Genomic DNA, 26,093 nt, shown 5'->3' on the forward strand with positions numbered 1-26,093 from the left:
CCCCCCCCCCCTGACATACCTGATCCATTGGCTGCTCCAGCCAGCTCCAACAGTCTGGCCAGAGCAGCTTCAGCACTGCATGCAGTGCCTGCCCCCGCTGGACTGCATCGCATGTGGTGCCCACTCTAGGACAAGTGCTACACACAATTCCTGCTCCAGCTAATCTGGGTTTGATACCTTGTGAAGTGACTGTGACCCAGAATTAGGGATGGGACACAACTTGCTGCTATGTCATTCCATCACCAGACATTGAGGACTCTCTCATTTGTCCCCTCCAAACTTGGTGCTTTTTGTTCCTTCCCATACTATGTGAACTTAGTTGCACATCCTCTTGGTCTACTCAAGAAATATACTTTATTCCCATCCATGAAAATACCTTTTCTCCTCTGCCTTTCTGGGCATTCACTAGGATCCCACAAACAGGAACCATATGATTTTAAACTTCCCTTGGTATGGGTAGATTCCTGTCTTGTCCTTTCTGAAGAACATTCTGAACACAGACTCTGTCTATGACTCCTTTACAGAAGTGGGACCTTAGATTTCAACTGCTGTACAGCCCCAATGACTACTGCTTAGCTTCCCAAGATCCCCAGCTGCTTAAGCACACCCTTTCCTAGGACTCCACCTTCTTTGCACTCTCTAGAGACATGTGCTATTTGATGCATGTAACATGAAGACTTTGCAAAAGGGATTTTAAAACAGCTACTCTTTCCTTCAGACTTCACAAAAGATACTGAACCAGACAAAACAGTAACATGTCTGCACAGTCTTTCCTGCTTCAGTTTCCTCAGAAATCTGGAATGTTTTCTGGGCTTTGGTCAGAGTCATCTAGGGTGCCCAGGATCTTCTCCCTTCTCCTGCATAGCCTTTCCTTTTTCCTTCTTGTCTGTTTTCCTTGTCTCTGGAGTGGCTGGCAAGAGGGTATTCCTTTTATAAAATTTGATATAACCCCTTAATCAAAATCACAAATGTTCAAAGTCTACCACTAGGAGGGCTTACCAGCCTACCTGGATGTAACCGTTTCCTGAGGTTGTCCAAGGTTTTGTCATTTGGGTCCCTGTTCTCTCCTATGGCTTAGGCTGCAAGGCCAAACTGTGTCTGCCATGATACAATGTGTACTGCGACAGAATTGAGCTGCACAGTGCATCACAGGAAATAGATGACTTCAGGTCAGTCATGGGAGAAGTGCAGTCAAGGAGCCTGGTCAAAGAAGCATTTATTATTTAACTGACTGGAAATAAAATGTTTCAGGTCAGTTTAGCAAACCCAAGTGAACATTTTGGGTCAGAAATTCATTCTTCACATTTCATTCCATGAAAAATGTCAGATACCAACAAGAAGAGTGGAGATATCTCCTGCAGGACAGAGGATCTAATTTCCCCTCTGATCTTCGCAGCCTTCCTGCCTGAAAACAGCTTCTGCTTTCTAATCCCATTTGTGGCTGAGTTGGGTGCTGGTGGGGAAGCTAGTATAGCTACGCAATGGCTGTTAGAGCTCAGGTATGGGAGAAGAGACTGCGGCTGTGCTTCCCAGTCCAGGCTAAAAGTTGTAGGAAGCCAAAAAAACCTACTACTGTTTCCTCTTACCTCTGAGAGATGGGGGGAAAGGTATCTGTCTCCTCCTATCCCTCAACCATGCAAAAAAAATTATGAATATAATGGCAGTGTACTCATGGAGAATACGGGAGAGAGAAACATTCTCTCCTCTACCGACTTAACAAGATTCCTTTGATGTGTCTGATCTCCAAGAGTTACATGGTACCTGTTGGGAGGAGTTCAAAAGCTGTAGTTGTTCTGTGTCACTACCTGGGACTGAGGGAGGGAACTACTTACATTCCCCTTCCCCATACACTCAGGAAACATCAGTGCATGATATATTCCTGTTCCAGCTACGGGAACACACAAGAAACATTTTACAGGAAACTCATAATGGGAAATCCGTGTTTCCAAGTGCTCACATTTTTCAGATGTGATTGTTTTGCCGAGGAAAGCCTTTCTGAGTGTTCTATATTTAAACATCCATTATCTGTCCCACTGAAAGATTATAAAGCCATGCCAAGCCCTTTCTATCTCCCTGCCTTGATGTATCAGGCATGATATAAATATCATTAGCTATTTTGTAAGGTGTGTTTTCTTTGTGTATAATGGAAATCTTAAAAGCTCTAGGAATGGTATTCTTGAATTGACCTTAGCTGACCACATGGCTTACCAGTGATTTAAAATCTGAAATTTCAGACACTTTATTAAAGATGTTTCAGTGAACTTTGACTCTGAAAGGAAACTTTTTAAAAATATTTTGCTGATAAATATGTTCCTGATTCAAAACTAATACTTTCAGCTTGAATGTTTGATGAGGCAAAGCTAAGGTCTGACCTAATTTGCTTCTTAATTTTGAGGTCCAGCACTGTTTTAGAGCCTATGGAATTACCATTTTATTTCACCAAGATCTTTTTATTAGTGAGATATAAACTTCAAGGCGAACACCTCATTAGATAGGACTGCAAATGAAGTGACTGGTGTAGCCATTTGCCATCTCTAGAGTACAGGTGACAACCGTAGGTTATCTAACTTCAGTGTGCCTGGAATATATGCCATAGTTGTTTTGTTAACTAAGATGTCTGTGCATCTCCCAAGGGTCATTACAAGCAGATTTCTTTCAGTTATGTTCTGATCTGTTTTAACGTAATAATATTAATTCAGCATTTGAAGCAGAGCCATGGATAAACCATCATAGCAAAATCATGTACACTGACTGGTGCATGTTCTCTCATCAAAAAGTAGGTAAAGCTTGTTGGGTAACTGAGCATTGTCTGTCTGCCAGAGCAACTACTCTGTTTGCTGGATCAAGTCCTTGGTGGGTAAAAAGTGAAGTACTTCTGTTAACTTCAACAGCACAGTGCCAGTTTACACCAGTTTATTGTCTTACCCATTACTTTAAAAAAAAATCAGTGTGCAATAGTTATAGCATTTCCCAAAAAAGATTCTACAGTAGCTGACCCATTAGACAGCTTCTCTAGTACACTTCAGATTTATATCAGTTCGCTTCAAGTTGTGCTTAGGCATTGGAAAGCAACAGTTTACCCCAGGAGTTATCAGCCTTTTTTTAAGGAGTGTACCACTTTTGGGTAAACTTCTGGCAGCGTGGCAGAGCGGGGTGGGGGGGAGGGTGACAGCGGCCAGATGCAGAGCAGTGGGGTGGGGGGCAGTAGCGGTGACTGGGGAGGGCTTGCACACAGCAGCACAGGGTGGTGGATGGCAGTGGCGACCGGCATATGCAAGTCCCCCTCCCTCCCCCCCTGGCCTCACTATCCTTCTGTCAAGGTGTGTCCATTAGCTGCTTGCCCGGAGGCTAGATTTCCTGGGGGTGGGTTTCAGATGTTCCCACATATAGGTCATCCAGCCAGTAAAGGGGAAACATTACTGCTATTGTGATAGAATAGGAGGAAGATTAGGGATTGGCAGGGCTGGTTTTGCCCCATACTTGTGTGGCCTTGTGAAAAATTTCAAGATGCTCTTGTTTTAAAGGGTACTGTCTGTGCAAACAGCAGTGCTTACCACTCAGCAGCTTCATTTGTCAAACCTCAAATCATCCTATCTCAGTTGTATATGTCCATAATCATATTCCATGGGAAGTGGATGGCTCACAGCTAGTGAGGAATAGTAAATGTACAGAATATCAGTGTAGGAATAGCGCATTTGATATATCAGCTATGATAGGCTTTACTAAGGTTCCTGCTATGTTACATGTATTATGCAATTAACTGGTTAATCGTACAAGAAATTTAGACTGGCCACACATGCAAAGTAATTGTCATACCATAAAAATGACTGTCCAGGTATATATAGAGCCAACAAGCTACAAAATTAGTGCTTGACAGTGTGTAACAACTCTGTAGCTGGTTTCTATCCAGCTTGAATTTGAACATGTAGCAGGGCCCCAATAGCAGCATGCAGTAGTAAGATAGCCATCTCAGGCAAGTCTCATTTAGCAGAATGTCCATGGAGGGCCTATAGTTGTGGCTGAATTATAGTATGGGCAGCCTGTTGTTTCACTAGCTGTGAATGTCTACCACAACCCAATGTTATGCATTCAGGGAAGTTTATTGGTGGCATAAAGGCCTGTATCCTCACCCACACCAAACACACACACTTTTCATTCCCAGTCTTCTATCAGCTGTGCTCCATTGCTGCTGAACTAATAACTCAGTTGCTTGATGCCTGTTCACTTTCCACATCTTGCGGAAAAACTAGTGCACCATGTACCAAGATCATTACTTGACATAGAACCCCCTGTCATGAAAACATACAGAAGCTCTTGGTTTTTCAATGGATAGCACACACTATTGGTCTTGTTGGCCAAGTTCTTTACTCAACCTGATGGTATTCTTTTGTTTGTCAAAGAGGCCTACGACACAGAGAGACTCTGGCATGGATGGAGGATAGTAAGGAAGGTGATTAGGGCATGGCATAACTGTTTCTGTGGATGGCCAATCATGAGTAAAATGGAATGTCTAAATGAAGATGTTATCTTCCTATTGAAGGGAAGGGAAAGAAAAGGAATGGAAACAGCCTCTGTGGCTATATAGCTAGAGAGGTCTTCAATGTTTCCATCCAGTTAGAGCCCGTGGTGGCTAAAATCTGGAAAGTGTGTTTTCTACTGAATAAGCAGTAGGGGCAGGAGAATTATTTTACATGAACTATTAATGGGCATTAAAGTAACAAGTTACAGTACACGTCCTTCTGCAAAGAAAACTTGGATGGTAAAAGTAAGTAACAAAGTCATAGTATTGCTAGCAATACTCCCCAGGGTCAAACCTTCAATAACAGGCATAGTGGAAAAGAAATAAATACACAAAGGTCACAGTCATATTTCTTTTCCCCCTTATTAACTATGTTGATCTGTTGCTATATCTCAGGCCAGATGTGTGAATGAGTAGTATAGTCCTTCAGGAATTTGGAGTATTTTTTGTATTCTATCCAAAAAAGAGCAGCTACTTAGTAGAGTTTCAAAACTTCCAATATGCATTTTTTGCTAATTTATTTCAAGCACACTGCGTTTTATGGGCTTATCTACTAATTCTTTTGATTAAAACACAAGCAGAAACCAACCAACTTGAACAGGTTGAATGCCACATCTGTGCAGAAGATAGCAGCACACTTATTTATGGCTCAAAGAAATGGAGCCTAAATTAAGCTAGCTATTGCTGTAGAGTGGATAAGCGGCAATTATGAATTATCCTTAATTATAGCGATTTCCTAAACTAATAAACCTGCTAAATCTTTATTGCAAAGGTTAGTTTACGCACTGCATATAAAATCCGCATGTGCTACGCATCAACCACCAGCTGTCTGACAGTGTGTTGCTATTGCAGTGAGTGTTCACATAAATTTTATGTTGGTTATATTAACAGTCAGTCCATATCACTACCCACAGATGCCAGTAGACATTAAAATTGCTCTCCAGTGAGCCTAAATATCCCTAGAAGCTAGTTGTGTCTAATGTTCCATGTAGTATTTGTACGTGAAAGCAGCAGATTGAAGAGTTATTTACAGATGAATATTTCAATCCAGTTAGTTCATATTGGCCTACTTAGCCTTCTTTGCTGGTTTATTTGTATGCTAAATAATTCACCAAAGGTTCTTGTTTACTTTCAATAGTAGTTTCTATGAAATGCAAACAAGGGAACCAACTTTAAGGTGTTCAAAAGGCTAAGCAGCCCTGTGTTTAAATGCAGGTCAGAACTACAAACAGAATCTTGCAGATGGGCTGTCACTCACAGTTTTACCCATTTTGCATATATATATTTTTTAAATTACTGGGACTTGATGTTTTCATATAGTTTTTGGCAAGAGTGGAATATTCCCTTCTTAATTTATCTTTTTCATGGACAAATGTGAAATACTTCGCTGTCTACCATTAACTAAACAGTGCTGGCAGTATGCAAAACATTGTGGACTATTATAAGGTTTCTTGACAGTGCACAGGACTAGCAGGTGCAGTAGATATGTGGTCCCTCCTGCTGGAGGGCATAAATACTTTTGTTTATGAATTTCTGTGGTACAGTATTTGCATGCCATTTTTCCCTGCCTTTGGTTTTCTTTACTCAGAACTCTGCAAATTTAGCCAGCTTTACTGTGACCTAGGGACTTTAGACTTAAAAGACTGGGAATAACAGTTTTCTCCAGTTCAAACCACAGTATTATCGAGATCAAAGAGAGTTCAATCACAGTGCTAACTTTTTATTTTATAATATTGATTTTATCATTTTTATTGCTTACAATAGGAATTGCTCTATTGATATTTACTCAACCTCTCTTTGTGCAAAAGATGTAGAATACTTTGTTACAGCTATTGACATACAACTCGTGTTCTCCATCTCCACCATCAGGCTATTTCACCCAAATGGTATTCAGATGCAGTAATTGTTTCTTGTTATTGATTTTAGATTGTATTCATAACATGCTTCCGAAAACTGTAGCTCATGTGCTGTATCTGGCTAGAGTGTCATTTTGATTTTAATAGTAAGAATGTGAATCACACGCATTAGAATGACAACTTGTTTAATGTGACACAGTCTAGATTTGCTTTGCACAGCTCTCCTAAGCTAAGGACTCAGTTCTTGGGAGACCTTCTGGGGGCATCTCAGTCCTGCCTGGAGCAGAGTGGGTTATTTGTGGTGTGTATCCTTCCCTTGAATATTCTAGGAAGATACCAGGGGACAGCGTACTGTCAGAGGTGTTCTTTTTGAATGAGATGTGTAGTCATTAAAGGTCATGTCACGCTGTTTGTAAAATAAGAGCTACTGGGTAAATTTCAATTTGAATGAGCACTAGAATTGGATGAATACTGACGAACGTTTTCTGCAAATATTTATTTGAATGATTGAATGGTTTCATTTTGAATGTGCTCAGGCACCTTTTGGCCTCTCAACAAATATTCCCATAAATGCATTTACTGGATGAAGTGTTTGTGGAAATGCTTCATTTTAGATGCATGTTTTGGTGATCATAGAATGTAAATTTTAAAAGTGTAAGTGCAAGTATTTGTATGAAAACTTCCAATAAGGGAACAAAAGCAACCCATCTTACATATCAAAATTAACCAAAAGAGCTCTTATGCCCTGTATTAAAATCCTCCAGTGACTTCTTTGTGCATAATCTATCGACCAGGAATTATTTAGAGAAGCTGTTTGGTGAAAAATTTCAATTAGGAAATAAATTTGAGAAATTTTCCTTTGGGCTGCAACTGTATAATATTGTTCTTTACTTTTTCTAACCCGTTGCATGCCGCTGTTGATCCATGTAAAAACAAAACCAAAACAAAGACTGCTGTATTTTACCTCAATAATGGTTCATACTCTTTCTAATTATAAGCTGTGGCTCTGTATCCTCTCACATTGAAAACTGCAATGGAAATGAATTATCTTGACTGAGTATGGAAAGGGACTGAGCCAGCAAGGCAAGGAATGTACCAATAGTGGGTTGGATGCTAACTTGATATAAATCAATGTTTCCCTACTGAGCGCAATTTAGTTACGCCAATTTACAGCCGCCTGGGATCTGGCTCAGAATGTTTATCAATTTAAGTTTACCAAGTACTTTTAACATCCTTTGGGATAAAAGGAACTATATAAATGTAGCACCTTTTATCAATTAGAGACATTTTTTTTACCCAGTAACAACAGACCTTGTTCATTTTACTCAACTTGAATTTAAGAAAATAGAATGTTTCATAATTTATGAGACCATTGGTCAACCTTTCTACATCCAGTTGTTTAGAAGGAAGCAAATAAGAAACACCTTACCACGCACCTCTAGTGAATCAAGTCCTCACGCTTAAGTTTTTTTTAAAAACACGATCATTTGAACATGGTAATCAATGCATGCTACAGTGAGTAAGGTGCTTGATGCAAGGGTTAGGAAAGATTTCTCTGCCCATGTGTGTGAGGTACTGGGTAACTCTTAAGTTATTACTTCTTTCTTTGTGTTAAACATGGTCAAACTTGTATTGCAAGACCAGTTATGAAGAATCAGTTGGCAGCTGTCAGTGACTGTGAAGATGCTTCTTCTCATTCTAAGTGGAATATAGCTCAGTATTGTAAAACAATGAAAACAGTGAAAATCAATAGGATTCTGCTCCTAAATCATTAGGACACTTCAAAGCCCTACCATATGTTAAGATATTTTTTTTTAAAAACACACAGTCATGCACAAACTGTGACACCTCACTACTCCCAGGTCCAATCCTCCAGTGCTACTTATAGAAAAACAGAATACCAGTAACAACCAAAATATAATCCTTGCAGAATTAAAGGTGATGTGTTCTGTGGCACTAGTATTTCTATAGAAGTTGTACTGACTTATGTATCTGTATAATATCTGAAATACAATGAATGGATGCGCTGAAGATCAGTTCAAGTATACCATCCAGTTTCTGATATATCAAATGGAAACCAGCATTTATCTCATAATTTTTATGTATGGAACATCTTACTCATTTGAAACCGGGACACATGAAGTTCAGAAAATAAAGTTTTGTTAATTGGCTTTACAGTGAACCTCTGTATCTTGATAAAAGATGTTGAACATTTTGCAGAATACTGAATATTTGAAATATGACAGTCAAGAAAAGAGAAATCATGATACTTTCAGACCAGATTCTAGACGCCCAGTTCAGACAAAACTCCCTTGTTGAATTCAGTATGAGTTAAGGCAAGAACGGAGGGTAGGATTGGCCCCTGTATTCATAATTTAATTGGAAGGAAGTCTGGCAATTGGAACACTTGAAAGTATGAGATGAATGGAGGGAGACAAGCACCCTGCAACAACTAATTTGCCCACATACATCTGTGAACTGTCTAAGGCCTGCCTAACTATTACATGCTACCAGCAAGTAAATACTCTGAATGGAGAGAATAGATGGAGTTGCTGTGAATAAAAAGATTACAAGACAGCCCATCTGCTAGAGTGTACCTGTCACCTCGAGTTACAACCTAGAGGCAGCCCAACCTAATAGCAGCCATATAGGTCAGTTTATTACAAAAGCTGAGAGAAGGAAGCAAACTTAAACTTCCACTCTCCATTTGACATTATGTCAAAACATCAGATTCAAGGAATCTTGTGGGGTGAAGATGAGTCGAGTATAAATGCTAACAATAAAAAACTAAAAGTTTCCACCAGTTCAGTGAAACTAAATGGCTATCCCTGCTGAATAACTACAAAAGGAAGAGAAAACGCTAACTGTCAAATGTCGACTAGAACACTGTTAGGAAATAAATACTGAGACTAGCAACGGTGACACAAGAAATATATAATGAAAAAGATATTCTTGGTATCCTGATGATGTTAATTTTCCACATCTGATTATATTAATTTTATAAGAACAGTATTCTGCTTATGTAGTTTTGGTGCAGAACTGTTCAAAAAAAGCTTTTGATGAATGCTTTAAACAGAGCCACCCATTTCCCATTAATTGTTCTCTGTCTGCATAGAAACTTCTCAGTCATCCCCATTCTTCCCTCAACCTTTACTGTATCAAGACTGTGTCTGAAATCACCTGTATTCCTTCTTCCTCTCTGGCTAGCATCCTCAAAGTCAGGTACAATGGCAATAGTCCGTGTTTACTGCTATTATGATGTTTTACTTTTATCCAGCATCCCTTGGAGAATGGACAAATTGGGTGCATAGACATACAGCGCCATCTTCGACATTGATTTCTGAAGGGTCATTAGATGAATGCTGACATCACAGATTGATGTCTCTTTAAAACAGTGCCTGGTGCAAAACCATTGGGGGGGATCAAAAATATTGACTAAACATGTTTGTGTAGAAGGCCCACTGAGAATTCCGTTGCATTAATGGGATCCATCAATTTAGGTGTTTTTTAATTATTCTAATTCTATACTTCATAGCTGGAAATGCATTTTGTCAGCTGACCCATTCCCTCATATCCAGGTATTCAGAACCTTTCACAGAGAGAAAATAATGCTGGGTGCCGATGCTTTTAACTATTTTTCATTGTTACATCTTGACCTGTTCAGTAATTATTTTTTTTATTATAAACTATTTCCTTGTACTGTATGAAATTGAATAGGGACACAATTAATCGGCCAACTCAAAGGCCAAGATGCTATTTGGCTGTTTAGTGAAATAGATGCCAGCAAAATAAAGTTGATGGCTTTGTTCGTGTTTAACCCCTCACCCTGCTACTATCAATAGATTGAAGACATCATTTGTATCTGCAAGTGTTTGTTTAATTAAGACCTCCTAAAAATCTTTGTTATTGATTCATTCCATTATCTTATTGATTAACTGCGCTGGATCATGTACTTGCTCTTTAGTGGAAGGCAACAGTTTCAGCCTGCTGTCATTTACCCACAGATGTGAACAGTAAGCAATGTTCAGTATCCATGTCTGCCAAAGTGTCTTGTGCTTTAATGAAGCACTGGCTGCAGTTCCCTGTATTACATGAGAAAAGCCAGTTGTCTGCTGCTGGTGGTGTGACCAAGCATAAAGGTTTTCTTCCAGTTATTCATAAAGCAGCTGCTTACTAGGGAATGTTAGAAAGTTGTGCTTTGCATTTGTATGGTAAAATTTAAGGGTTGCAAGTCAGTGCAGCAAATTAACACAGATAACCTGCATATTTTATTTCTACGCTATTGTATTTTGTTTTCCATATTTAAAAATAATGCAGAGGATGGGGGTTTATAAAACTTGATTTAGCATATCTGCATCTGGCAGTCTCACCTTCATGAAACTGCTACATGACCAAGAATTTATATATGCATATACCTGACAAAAACTGTATGTCACTTTGTTCTTTTAAGACTTTTGTAAGGATCCCAGGAAATGAATCCAATCAACAATATTCTCATAGGCTGCGGAACGGGTGGGCCACCCAGGCCATGGCCCGACCAACTTTTAGCACGTTAATTTAGATAGCTATGCAGTTAAAAAAATAGCTGTACAGTTTTAACTGGAATGACAATTGTGCATTTGTGGGTTATATAATTATACTACAAGTTGGTCGGGCCATGGCTTGGGTGGGCCACCCTGTTCCACGGCCTATGAGTATTCTGACCGCTGCATGCATGGTAGGGCTTTTTGGTTTATATTTGTAAACATGAATGATTTTCAGTCCTGTTTGTCAGGGTTTTTTGTTCTGTTTTTCAAATCTTTCTCACACCCGTGTGATGGTATAATTTATTCTGCTGTTTAGGATATTAGATTGAGTGATGAGAATCTTAATCTGACTTCTTAGATCAGTGTAACTGTCTGCCCTTCTAGAGGGTTGAGGGCACACAGTCACAATATACCTTTTTGCTGGGTGTAAGTCGGTATTGGTTTTGCTGCTTGTACCTTGTCTTGGATACTTTGGGCAAATAAAAGAAGCAAGCAGGAGGTGGTGATGGACAATCAAATTAGGGGTGAGAGAAAAGAGGGAACTGTTTAGGTAAAGTGAAGAAAAAAAAAAAACCCTGCAATTTCTACTTGTGTTCTAACTTTTGAATGACAGTTCAGCTTGGGAAAGAAATAACTTCCAATATCTGACTGGAATTTTTAAATATGTATTCACTGCCTTATTGAGGTATTTCATTAGAAATATGGTATATAATCTTTATTTTCACATGTAGTTCTGCCCTGAGATTTCTAGTATACTGTATATGATGTGGGAGATCGCTGAGTGAATGCCAGTGGGTTCTTTGTTGTCATTGTAAAAGGAGGTCTCAAACTCCCCACATGACAAGAAACACTATTTTTTCCTACCATTTGTATTTAAAATGAAAACTTCTCCATTTGGACTGTGTTAGAATTCAGTTCAACCCAGACTTTTGTATTTAGTTAAGTTTATATTTCTGCTGGCATACATTGTTAATTTAAGCCAAACCCTCAACTTTACCCTGGCAGAAAAACTGATTTTGTTGGGTTGCCTGCACCCTGTCAAATGAGTTAGTACCAAAACAGCATCCAAAGGACAAATGACTGCTTTTTTATTACTTTTCAGGCTCTTTGATGACAGCACTAAGTACTGATTCAGCATTTGCAATGCCTTAACATGGCAATTTTGAATTCCTCAGGTTATTTGTAACTGCATAAATGCCAAATTTAGGTCATAAAGAAAAAAAACCCCACCTTTGTAAAATATAGTGTATATACCTCAGTCCAGCTGCTGGAGACTTACACAATAATTTCATAATCTGCAAGATAAAATTTTGCTACTCTTTTTGATATTTTAATATGCATGTTATTACTTTAATCATTTGTAGATAAGTGAGTCATTTTCATATTACTTGTCCATCTATGTAGCTGTGTAGGAACTGTGCAGGAAGAGGTCTACAAGGATTTAACCTTACTGCTCAGATCCCCCTTTGGTAAATTTCTGCTGCCAATTCCTTCCTGTGGGTTGAGATTCTTTGCTCTGGTGGAATGCAGCTGATGTGGGAAGTCATCAGAATAGCTCATGTACCTGGGGTTGGTTTTATGGAAGGCTTTGTATCAGGACACCAAACCGGATTCTTTATTTGATGGAGAATCCATGCAGAGACTGGAATGATGTGTTCATGGAAGCCTGAGTTGTTAAGCAGATGGGATATATTATGTTTTAGTAGCAAGAGTTTTTTCCATGTATTTCAATGAGAGTTAAGGACTGGCCATTTTTGGTAACAATGCAGTGTTCTTCTTCTTCCATGTTTGGCCAGCTGTTTTGTCTGTTATTACTCTGGTCCTTCTTTCAGGCTCTCAGCACTTACCAGGAGCAGAGGAGAGAGCTGGTACTGTGCAGTGAAGGCACTTCTGGCTAGTGCCTGAGAAGTGGTTGGCCTGGTGGAAAGCAAGATTCTTATGTTCCCCGTCTTTGTTCACCCGCAGAGGGTCTGACTAGACTAGGGTAAGGGTCTATGTTGCAATCCAGAGATGTGATTATTTGTTGTAGCAAGAACGCTCAATAAATACTCATTCTGCTAGCCTCATTCTGCTAGCCTAACCTGAACCCAGTGCTGCGGTTGCTACACTATTATTTATAAATGATCATGATAATTTAAAGATCCTTTGGTTATGTCTACATGAGCTATAATCACACCTTTGGATTGCACTGAAGACATCTTAACCAGCAATGCTTATTTATGTATGTAAGAAAGAGAGAAATGTATTTTAAGCAGAATATTGGAAATCAGGACGCCACAGTTTCTAATCTTACCTCTGACAGACTTTATCTCTAGCCTTGAGTGAGTCTTTTCATATCTCCTGGGCTCAGTTTCAGTATGTTGTAAAAGTAGATAACAATAAACATAAGGCTATTATAAAGATTAGAGCTGCCCAGGAAATATTTTTTCAAAATCTTGAAAATCTTATCCTATCCTGAATTGGGGCAGAAAGTCCAAATCTTGAAAATGGTCATCAAAAACATTTTGATCTAGGTCAACTGAAATATTGTATGTTCAAAAAATTCAAAACATTTCATTTATATTTTGCTTTCTTTTTTTTAAAATAGTGTACATTTCAAGGCAACATGTTGCTATATAATAAAAAATGATTTTTTTAAAATTAGGAAATATCATAATATGAGGTTTCAGCAATTCTGAAATTCCTGTCTGTTTTTTAATGATAAATTCGTTGAACTATATCCTGTCTTGTAAACTTTCAGATTTCAACAAAAAGCTTTTCACTGCAAATTCCCCAGCAACTTTTTAAGGGACCAAATTCTATCCTCGTTACTCACATCAGTAGTTAATGGGAATGCTCCCAAGCTTAAAAACATATGCTATTTGGTCTAGTGTTTGTGAAGTCCATTAAAGATGGAACATGGAAGATATATTATAGAAATCATTATACTGATTTCGATGGAATTCTATATTATTTTATATTTTTTATATTCTTTCTATTTTCTATTTTTCTATAGAAAAAACTTTAAAATATGTTTGATTAAGAAAAGGCATGTGGATTAAATGACTCTCTTAGCAGTCCTAAAAGAAGTGAACACTGCCTATATTTTGTTACAATTTGCAAAAAGCAACCAACCCATTTTTATTATTTTGATTATTGAGATTCAGGCACTGATCAACTGAGCAATTAAAATCTCTTTTAAAAATATTCTTTGAATTGCTAAACAAAGGATGAGTTTCCAAATGGGAAGAGTTTATTTTTAAAGTTCGTATCTCTTGGGTAAAATATTTGCCAGTATATGATTTCATTAATTGGAATATACAGAAATATTTTGCCATTTTAACAATGCACAATATGCTAATTATGGGTGTGATGACAAACTTCTCCTTTTTATACAAGGTGACTTACTTCAACCGTATAAAAAATATATGGATTCATGTATCTTTATGTAATGTTGACTCAAAATAGACTTTTAGAAGGAAATATTACTGAAACTGACCCAACTGTCTGAAATATTTTGAAGTATAAATGGAAAAAAAACAACTTTTCAATAAGCCAAACAAGGTAATCCTTTTTGGCTTGATGTTTAAAGAAGGTATACAATCAATCAGATTTGTATGTTAACGGTATTTTTCACTAAAACAAAAAAATGCCCTTTGAATTTTTTAGAATCCTTAAACTAATTCCTGTATACTACTCCACCTTTGTAAATTTAAAGTGTAATATAATTTTTGCAATAATATACTAAAGCTTATTGAAATGTTTCCAATAATGGCAGCTAATGGGATATATCTTGGCTAAGTCTATACTAGATACAACTGGTATTGTGCCCGTAACATCAGCACAGACCACAAAATCTGAGAAAGTAAGAAATACTAAGGCAGGTAGTCCCAGTTGAGCTATGTACTGCTATGCCTAAACTTCTGTCAGCACCTAAGCTAACTTGAACTGGAGGAACTGCAGTATAGTCATAGCTTAATGTGAACGTTATGTATTCATCAAATAGAAATTCAAATTATCTCCCATTTCAGGCATGTACTGTAGAGATTTACTCAGATTTACGAAACTTTTTATTAAGCATGTTCACAGAAAACTGACCAAGAAAGCTATTCCATAAATGCTGGTGGTAAGACTCTATGGCCCAAATTCATCGCTGGTATAAGTGATTGTACTTTCCCTGAAGTCAGTTGGGTGTGCTTATACTCATTAGTTAATTTGGCCCTAATTCTGAACAGATATCTTAATGGCTGAGTTGCCCCCTGTAATAGGAAAAAGCAAAGAAAAGGGCACAAAAAATCTCTGTTGTCATATGGAGATTTCTCCATCAAATTTTTTTGGAAGGTTGTCCCCTCAGCCAAACTCATGTATAACAGTCAAGATGACAGCAGCATGACTTCTTTGGAGCTTCTGGCCAAGGCTACACTAACTGCCTCTGAACCTCCTAAACAGGTGGGGACGGACCTGCACCATAAGAAGGGAGGGCAGTAGAAAATAAATACAGCTTGGGAGTGTAATAACTTTCTCTAGAGAACTCAGTCCTCTTAATTCCACACTCTTGTTCAGAGCTGTTTCTAAGATCCAAATGAAGGCTGATATGATGCTAAAAAGGCAGCTTATCTCCATCTCTCTAATATGATGCGGTATGCACTATGCTCCTGCCAAAGTACAGTAAATTATTTCTTTGTCCCTTTCTGGGCCGTTTCACTGTCCTATATGTTTCTTTGTGGGAGAGGATCTAGCCCAGTGATTCTCAGCCAGGATGCCAGGGCACCTGGGAGTGCTGCAAGATCCTTGGAAGGGTGCCAGGAGGTGTGAAGAGATAAGCCAGGTGTGAGGAGATAAACAGATAAGTGCAGGCTCAGGCCCCTCCTTGCCAGGTCATTGCCCCACTCCCACTGTTTAGACTTTCTGCAAGAAGATTATCACTGTAATAAGTAAGTTAGTTTTTGAAATAGGGTGCTGCTCAATTCCCAACATTTATGTAGGGATTCTCGAATCTCATGAAGGTGTCCTAAGTCTAAAAATGTTGATAATCACTGGTCCTATTGAGTCAAAAAGAGCTGGAAGTGGCATGAAAGTGCATTTTAACTCCCACTTTGGGGACTTAAAGCAATGCAAAGAATGTACTTGGCTGTGTTTTTTTTCCTCTGCAACTATTCTACTCACTGGAGGATAACAGTTGGCATCTCACCTAGTAGTGCACCTACAAACAAACTTGTCTGAATTGTCTTTGTTGCTTGGACAGTAGTTGTTCAAACACTGAAGTCTACTGTTAATCTTGTCTTATTACAATGAGTATACTTGAACAAAATCCATGGGGAAAAGGAACTGATTTATATAGTTTGGCCTGCAGCACTTGCGTCATCATATGACTTATGTATTGCTTGCTTAATAGACCACAAAAGTCAACATCCCTTTGGAAGAACAATTTGTGCTTAAAGTAGTCAAAAGTTCCAGGAGATCCTGTTAAGGCAGGATGTTGTGAGAAACCCACAATTGGAGCAAAAACTCATGTTTCCTAATTATAATGTTAATGGTTGGGAAACCTTAAGCCACTATGTCCTGGTTTATATCAATAAAGGTTTGGTTTCTCCCCTTCCACCCTCCCTCCTGTCCTGCTTTGGGAAGTTGGAAGCAAGTCAACATTTTTATTTGCAACATAAGAAAGTTTCTATTGTCCATTATTGTTGAAGTACTCTACTCTACTACACATCCCAATGGAGGTGAACAGTTGGCTTTTAAAATATCCCTGGGTGTACATAAGGTCAGATATCCTATTTTACATAAGTAGAGAGATGTTGTCATTAAAAATGAATATGTTTCTATGTTTCTGTTTCTGTTTTTACAATATTCCATAAGAGGTTACTATAAAAACTACACCAACTGTCTCCGACTTATGTCCCCCAAAAGGGTATAGAAAATCCATTTAATGGTAGCTGAGAGAACATGATGGGTATCCTCAGTATATAGCACAATAGAGACAATGCCATCATTTGGCTAAACACTAAAGAGTAACCTTTTTCCTGCAGCACGTGCATATATGTGCCTGTATCTGAAAGACAGGCTCTCTGTCAAATTCCATTCCATATTGAGAATTTATCATACAAACAGTTGGCCTGGCTTTACAGAGTTACTCCAAGTGGGTGAAGCATCATTAAATCAGTGGTGTGACACAGGTGTAAAACTGGAACAAAGCCATGTTTGGGGCAGGTTTTAATTAGTATTTTATAGTTTTCACATTTAAAAGCATTTCTGCCTGAAGCATCTCTCATGTTGCAGCACTTCAGTTAAGCTACAGCATGAATTTAATTAGAATAACAACTTAAGAGGGCTCATGGTGAGTATCTGGCATTTGATCCAATCCAGAACCAGCATTTTTCAGATCTGGTATGGAGGCATGGCTGGATCCAGAAGCATGGTTCTAGTATAATGAGTAGCATAATATTTCTCTCTTCAAAAAGTTCACTGTAAGCATCTATGTAGAACACAAATGGCCAAAATCAGCTAATAATTACCTCACATAATAGATGGGGTTAAATTAATTTTCTTCATGAAAGAAAAGTCAGTCATATGTGGAATAACATTATTAAACTCTAAGACATTTGGTTCTCCATATTAACTTCACTAATTCACATAAGCTGTGAAGGGGACATCTATTCTTTCATAAATTTACATGGGAAACACTATTGAGTGATAACACTAGTGAGAGAGTCAAGTGAAAAACTCTGTAGGAGCATAGATCCCTATGTATCATAGGAATTGTCATACTCCAGTCTAGCAGACATGGTTCATCCAATCTAGTCATATCTCTGATAGTCACCAGCTCCAGATCCGTCAAAACTCAGCATATAAATGTCCCATTTCTTTTTGAACTATTGAATATGAAGCCACACCTGCATAGGTTTTAAAGATGTTCCTCTTGAAATCAATAAGATGTTCTGCTTAAAAATTGGTGGTACAATATGGCCCTTTGATATTAACAAACTCTGACAGCCAGTGATAAAGCCAGCAGATTTGTAGAATAGCACCTTTATCGTCCATCCATCCACAGAGCTGGAATTATTTGCCTCCCTATCTTCAGCTGAATATTACTAGGTCATATTACTTTGATTTCATTTTACTTTAGGAAAATAAAACAGAAAATAAGTTTTGCTGATTCTTTGTCATGTCTCTGCCAAAAGACTATTTTTATTGTTTACGAGTAGCACCCATAATTTTCTGAAGCCTTTCCAAGGACAGAAAAAGTCACAATCCTTGCTCTATATAAAGTTGCAGTAAAATTATATATGGATTTCTTTCCACAAAGTACTGACCACTTGAGCTTCTATCATGTGAGCATATTTTTAATTTTAGGAGCATGAGTGGTTCTGTTGAATTCCACGTAGTTTAAAAGTTGAATGCATTCTTATTTGCCTTTCTGGATCAGGGCCTGTATTACTCAACACTTTACAGGACTGAGTCGGTATGGCTTTTAAATTGTACAGTTGGCATCAAGTTATTCATGTGACTCGCTTTAATTTTCTTAATTTCATTTTAACCTTAAAGATAAATCTATTGAGTTTTCCACCAAACTAGTTTATATTGAAACTCCCTCTAACTACATTTTTGAAGAATTAGAATTCTGAGTTTTTAAAAATCATCAATCCCAAATGTCTAATTCATTTTTTATCATGTTATGGTCTCTATGACTCATCTGTTTAGTTCAGTACTTTATCATGGCAAATCTTGTGCTTACAATTGCTCTTCAATATAGTCACCCAAGTCACAACCATATCATACAAGTGGTGAAAATTACCTCATGCTTTTACCCTTCTTGCTCCATATAGTTGGTTTCTACGTGTCTTGCTTTCCTAAATTAATATTTCATTTACATAGGTCAGTTTTGATGTCATACTTTGAAAACTGTTATGTATTCATTCAATTACTTCATTTTCTGGTCCCTTAATGGACCACAGGCACTGAAGTTAATACTGAACTATTTTCCATTATCCTTAGATAGCATGTAGTGCCAATAGGTGCTGAAACCATGTCATGGTGTTACCATAAAACCTCTTCTCATTTCATAACTTGAAGTCTTTCTTCACTATAAAACAACATAGATTTGCTAATTTTCTGAAACCCATTTCCCAGCCATGTAATGTACATATAACATTTCTCTAGTTGATCCATCACATTATTGGAGGTCTCGTGGCCTATATAAGTTCAAAACATTTCACATTTCCAATTTCAAGTAATTTTTTCCCTTAGCTAAGGAACTGGCCATAATTGATAAAGGACTGAATGAAAGAGATGAGTTACAGATACAATATGGAATTTTTGAAGAATACAAAATGTAAACAGGAATACCAGATAGATGTGGAAAAGGTGTGAGGCTTTGAAAGATTATTGTACAGCAGGTGTAAGTGGGGAAAGTGTCAGGATACAGTAAAGGAACTGCAAAAGAAATTATAGGAATAATTCCAGAAATAATGAAAAGCAAAGGATGGTTTGATGAAGACTGGAGGAAGGTGATTGAGGATTGACATGCAGTCAAGATTTCATGCCTTCAAAATTGGAATCAGTTTCATGTTGAAGAATATAGACAAAAAAAATACTTGCATAGCCTGGTGGAGAAAATAGATTCAAGATTCAAGGCGATTTAGCTAACTTGTATCACTACAGATCCCTGCAAATGGAACAGGTAGACTATAATGATTGCTGTGTGCTTCCCAAGCAGCAGCTTCCCCTCTGCTTTTAAATTGGAAGATATGTACATTTGTCTATTTTGTCTGATGACCTGTCTGTATTATAGGAGAAAAGATACAGTCTTGAAAGCAAAGGCAAATGGGACCTAACAGAGGGGGAACAAAACAAGCATATGTTTGTAAATTGCTGTTTGGATCTTGTCCAGGTTTAGACCAAACAATTGACAGTCATTAGGGCTAGGGACAAATATTCAAAAAGCCTGACCCTGAATTGATTCAATCTTTGCAGTTTAGTCTAATCTGGCAAGGCTAAATCATTTTTGTAACTGGACAGACATCCCAGAAATGCAGGCATATGCCTGCAGTGGCTCAGGCTAGAAGCTGGGGGGTGCTATAGCAGCCCTCCTTATGCTTCCACAGGGCTGAGCTGAGGAGGGGCATGGCCAGACCCCAGCAGAACACTCTGATTATTCACCCCCCTCCCAAGCAGCCCAGCAGGGAATGTTTATCACCCCTAACTCAGCGTTTATCAATCCATTAAGAAAACAAAGTCTCTCTCCATTAACTAATGGAGGTCTTCTTAAACAGCTCCTCCAAAGAAGGACATTATGCTACCTGTTGATTAGCTCCAATCAGCAAGGGGTCTGAGACAGACATTGCATAAACCAGTTTGAGGCAAATCAGTTAAGTCTCATACTACATTCAACCAGATTTATTTCAAACCACTTTCTGCCATTTTCAAACTGGTCTATGTGCACTGAACATCTGTTCTGTTACAAGTTTAAACCAGTTTCTGATCACTTAAACAGGTTTATGTGTAATGTCTGTCCCTAGACTGGCAGATTGTTTAAATATCTAGAAAACATTAGTTACTACTAACAGTTTGGCAAGGGAAAAATTAAGTCATCTATGCAGAGCAAAAATCCTTGTTTGCATGTTACTTTTCTCTTCAGAATTTTTAGTTCCAGACAACTAATAAGAAAGACCAAATTGCAGATACATGAGACAAGTAAAAGGACTAGTATTTCATTTGGATGTAAGGCCTGGACTTTTACTGAGAAGGCATAAAACCAGCTAAATACCTTCAAAGATAAAGTAGTGAGAGAAACATTTAGGCTTGTTAAAGAGATGGCGCATGGAGAAGAAGCTTTAAGAAACTGGGGAACTTTTGTGAAGAACAAATAATAGTAAATATGACATTGAAAAGACCTCATGGTTAAGGCATTTAGCTAGGGGATAGAAAAACAACCAAGTAGGCATTCTCATTTTCATGGTGCTTGACCTTTTGGATGACCAAAAAGAATATGGAAGGATAATACTGAGTAAGACCTCAGTACTCTTAATGTGAATTGATGGCAATACAAAAAACAAATCCTTGAAATAAGAGGCAAATTTTGAAAGCAGCAAAAACCTCTAGTTTCTGTAGACATAAGGACATAAGTTAGTTATATTATGGTAACTTTTATAACTATAGCCTAGATTTTATTACCAATTTTATTTAATAACTGTTGCTTCATCAACAGTCAATTAAATCTAGTATCTAAATTGAACAGAAGATTACAGGGGGGAGGGAAGCTTGTAAAAGACTTTATTGCAGGTAAGACTTATCTGGTCATCTTAAGAATTGAGATCAAATTTGCAAGTAGTATCCTACTCAAATTTCTTTTCTAGGCTGCTGTGCCCTGGTTCCTTGAAAGCAGCCTATTATTTTCTACCCATATATTATAGTGTCCTGTTTGCTGGCAATATGCCCCCTGTTTAAGGTTACTTTCATTAATTAACCATAAGTTAATTTCTTTGCAAGCAAAATCTCTGATCTAATTATGTTTTCCTTAAAGCTGAAAGCCTACACTTTTTCTCTTTTACTTTGATAGCATTGTAAAAAGTGTATTCTTTTACTTAACGAGCCCTGTCTCTGTGGGTTAACTTAGTAGCCTTTGAAAGGGTGACATTTTAAGAAATCATAAAACAATATTCACATTTTTAGCAGTTTTTAAATCCAGTGGCTCATCTTGCAATAGAATGTGTAACATGTCCTTAAGATAACCTGTTTTCCATTGATTGCATCATAGAGGTAAAGGAAAGAATTATTCCCACAGACTGCTTACTCTCATAGCTAAGCAGACATCATATCAGTAATGATTTGACAAAAAACTTTCACCTGCCCTGTGACACACTTGGATATTCTTTCTCTGGAATGTTTGCATATTTTAGGTAATAGCTTTTGCATTTTTTATAACTGTTGTTGGTGTACTGCTTTATGATTCTTTAGAGCAGCTACATGTTTAAAAGTTGCCATGACTCCTATGTAGTACACTTGTGCTAAGTGATGTTTCTTTTCAGGATAGGTGGATCTAGCCATTTTTTGGATGATAATACCCATTGCCACTACAAAGGAACAACAGTCAAACTTGCAGTGTTGAATATGGTATGAATTTAATGTTTTTTTAGATTGCACTTTTATCTCCCTGATGCTGTCTGAGGAATTTTGAGACATATGCATCCCTGTCTTTCTGTCTTTCAGAGTTAACTTCACTTGAGCAATAAAATCTGGGTGCTTTTTAGAGCGTTAAATCTGGCGAGTTGAAATTTGTCATGATGTCTTTCAAGACTGCCAGGTGTATGTCACAGAGTGGGAAAGTTACTCCACAGGTAACTCAAATCTCTGTGAGCAAGCTTAGTACATGAAGAAGCCATTTGTATCCCACTGAGTCCCGTAATGTTGAGCACATTGCTGAGATTTACACAAATCTGATCTAAGCAGTTGATGAGATGGCTGCAGCAGGGTAGCAGTGGTATGACCTGAATCACTGTTTCTTATGCCTCAGAGACCATGGCCATGGCATTAGGCTTTTTCTTTCTTGGGTCACAATTCACTATAAAAGGTGCATTTTTTTCAAGTAGCCAAGTGGAAACCAGTTAGGTGGAAGAGCTCAGGAAAGGAAACCATGTGCCTCTTGGGCATGAAGTAGAAGGAGCAGGGCAAAGGTAATATATTGGTAAAGGCCCTGAATGTCTGTTTTTGTATCTAACTTTATGACTAACCCCAGTGCTTTTAAGCAGAAGTATTGTCAGTGGTATTGATTAGATGATCTGATAATCTAGGAAGCTCCCTGATGTGTTAAATTTCCTTTTTTCACATGGCTGTAAGTGTGGAAGAAGTGTGTGCGATTGTAGAAGCAACTCTCAGTGGATAGCACCAAAGTATGACTCCCTGCAATTAAATTGTGCCATGCATGCCAATTCCAGTTAGTCATTTGCCAGTCATTTTTAACCCTTTCCAGTGATTTATCAGCATCTGCACTTCAGCTAAGCCTTTAGGATGCTTGAGGCTTCCAAGTCTTCATAATTGCACATCTTTTGCACTGGATTATACATGTGTATTCCCTTTAAAGGTATTTTGTTGGGAATAAAATTCCACAATGTCTACTGAATATCCTTGAAATCTCTGAAAGTGTTAAGTTCAGTTTATATTTATCTATGAAACTAAAGATGGATGAGCAAAATTTGGAGCCCTTATAACAGCAAAATGTAAAAAATTGTCTCATCTATGATTTTAAGAAACTGGAAAATGTAGTATAAAATGTTATACTCTGCTTAGAATGTGTTATGTTATATCTAATAACATAAGTATAAAAAATAATATTGTTGCTATACTATGAATTACTTTCAAGCACTGTTCAGCAGCAGAACTGAGTGCCATTCCTGCCATTTGGCCTATGTTTTAAGTACTTGCTTTCTTAATACTCCCATAACAGTGGGTCCTTGTGTTGATATGCACAAGTGAAAGAGTCTGTACCAACCAAATAGAGAGATTTCATTTAGAATTTTCCCATCTTGAGGACAGCAATGCACAAAGCCTTTATGCTTTTCCTTTCACCATTTGTTCTCTTCAAATAATTAAAATTTCTTTTGTACATATGTGGGCAACTTTTCCTTGAGAGTGACTAAGCCTTTGTATTTTTTCCTGACTTCTTTGTCAAAGGCTGGCAAATTTCAGATTTGTAATTCTCTGCTGGAGCTAGAAGTAGTTAAGGCTTCCCTGTCAAAGGGATTCAGATGTCATCACTGTATTGTCTAACCCACCAAATTATACAGGCATGTTATCCTGTCTAGACTACAGCCTCTACCATTGCTACCACTGGTGGTGTTATAACACTGGTGAAATATGGGGTCCAGATTCACCAATGGGGTCACAGCCTACAAGGGATGTAAGATTAGGCCAAAAATTCTGCTCAGTGGAATTTAAATACATTACAGTAACAGAGGGGTTAATGACTATATTCGTCTCTCAGCAAATGCAAAATTAAGTATTAGAATAGTCTAGATGAAAAATTTATTGAAAACTGCCACAGTATTATGGAAAACAAAATGATTTCACTGAGTAGTAGTTCTGTTACCATAATCCTAATGATAAACTCTGTTACACTAATAATAGAAGAAAAACTAATTGCAGTGAGGACAGGACAAATCTTTTTTAATCCTCGTTGTCATCTCAACTAAATTCAAACCCATTTGTATTAACCTTTGCTGACAGAGTCACATGATGGACATAATTTCTTGTAATTTACCAGCACTAGATCTAACCTTTCTTCATCAAATATTCATAAAGGCATGATTCTCAATGATTTTCTGTCTCTTTTCATATTTACAGCTTGTTGTCTTCTTCCTTTTTACTGTAATTTGAACACAATTGAAGTCAGATGGAATTAAAGTTAAATTGCGTTAGCAGCTTAGGTACCTGAAAGGAAAGAATAACTAATAGAAATTTCTTGCAAGTACACATCAGTCCGTAGTCTGATGAAGCTGCACTAGACAACCAACATCCTTCCCTCAAGAGAAAAAAAATGAACTGCAGAGATTTAAGTGCTCTAAATTTTTGCTTTTCTTATAAAATTGTGTGTGTGTGTGTATGTATGTATTTATATATAGAGATATACACACATACACACACACACACACACACACACACACAAACAATAGCAAAAGCAAAGTAAGCAGTTTTAGTGAATTCCTAGTGTTTGAGAAATGTAATGAAAAATTGTGGGATTGATTCTCCACTTGCTTAGATAGATATAAATAAAGAATAACACCAGTGAAGTCCATTCAGTTATGCCAGTGTAAAACTCATGTGAAAGAATCAAGCCTATATCCTTAACTAGCCAAGAAGTGCAATTCTCAAGTACAGCTGCACTCTCACTGCTTCAACAGTGTTTTACAAAAAAGATTTTTTTAGTATGACAACCTGATGCATTTATGTAACAAATATAAGTATAACAATGGATAAACAGCAATTAATATTTTAAAGAAATATTTTAACAAAACCTTTTTTCTATCCAAAATACTCTAAGCTCAGTATGCTGGATCTTAGAATCTGTAAATTCCTGGTTAGAGGGTTTTGCTCTTGAGTCCAAGAACACAGAGATGGCCAGATTTGGGGTCAGGAAAGAATTTTTCCACTACTAAGATTGGCATGGACTGTACACAGTTTCCCTTCCCCTGTAGCATAGACATCGTCTTCTTTCTAGAATTCTTTCAACATATGTTTCAACATATGTTCTCTGCATTGCAGTGGCAGGACATTCACAGCTCCCTTTTCTCCCCTGTTTTTGCCTGTGGCATGTTCTGGATATTTCTGGTATAGTACCTTGCTACTGTGTGTGAGGATTTGAAGTAGCAATTTTAGGGATACACTGCGTAAATTGTGGCCTGTCAATACAGGGGACTGGACTCAATTGCCCAGAAAGTAGGGCTGTGCAAAACAGCTATGTTTCGTTTCGGTTTTGGATTCGGCCATTTCAGAGGAAAGTGATTCGTTTTGGTGTTTCAGATCACTGTTCTGTTTTGTTTCAGATCACTGTTCTGTTTTGATTCATCTGAATCAGTTTTGGAGTTTCAATGCTGTTTTGGCACTGATTCAGGCAGCTGCAGGTTCTCCTGCAGTTCCTCCAGCTGTGCCTGCCTCTCCCCAGGTGGGGGGAGCCACGGGAGAAGCCCCCCTGGTTGCCTTGCCTGGCCCCAGCCTCCTAGCACTTCAAAAAAAAAAAGAAAGAAAGAAAGCCCTGCACTCACCAGCTGCAGCATCAGTGATTGGGGCTTCTGAGAGCTCATGGCAGAGCCCCCCCATGCAGCGCGGGACAGTGGGGGAAAGCAGGGATTGCCCCCCACCCTGCTTGGCACTCGTGTGGCAGCTGTCTCATCGCATGGGTGCAGCGTGGCTCAGCAGAGCACTGAATGCTGTCTGGGAGCTGGAGCCACTGTACCGAGCTGCGCTGCACCCATGAGATGCAACAGCTGCTATGCAGGTGCCAGTTGGGGGGGAGGGGGCGATCCGCACTGTGTGTGGGGCTCTGCCACAAGCCCTCAGGGGGGCCACTGCTGCAGCTGGTGAGTGCAGGGCTTTTTTTTTTTTGAAGTGCTGGGAGGCTGGGACTGGGCAGGGCAACCATGGGGGCTTCTCCTGTGGCTCCCCCTACCCAGGCAGAGGCAGACACAGCTGGAGGAGCTGCAGGAGATGCCCCCCATAGCT

The 26,093-nt window shown here is 38.3% G+C and overlaps 1 protein-coding gene across 5 annotated transcripts in view; it reads left to right on the forward strand.

The window, feature by feature from the left end:
- FTO (FTO, alpha-ketoglutarate dependent dioxygenase) overlaps positions 1–26,093 on the forward strand; it is a 432,416-nt gene that overhangs the window by 372,401 nt on the left and 33,922 nt on the right. Inside the window, exons 9-10 of one of the 5 annotated variants that reach the window (XR_003094760.1) lie at positions 21,908–21,992; positions 22,089–22,216. The exons of 2 other annotated variants lie outside the window; for them this stretch is intronic. Coding sequence is in view for 2 of the 3 variants with exons in the window: in XM_025207543.1 (XP_025063328.1) it covers positions 21,908–21,992 (85 nt within the window). In the remaining variant the exon portion in view is untranslated. Of the gene's footprint in view, positions 1–21,907; positions 21,993–22,088; positions 22,217–26,093 lie in introns of those variants that run through there. 2 more of the 5 variants (XM_025207543.1, XM_006026576.3) reach the window with 2 other exon arrangements.

The sequence above is a fragment of the Alligator sinensis genome, unplaced genomic scaffold, assembly GCF_000455745.1.
Source record: "Alligator sinensis unplaced genomic scaffold, ASM45574v1 scaffold173_5, whole genome shotgun sequence".
Taxonomy (NCBI): domain Eukaryota; kingdom Metazoa; phylum Chordata; order Crocodylia; family Alligatoridae; genus Alligator; species Alligator sinensis.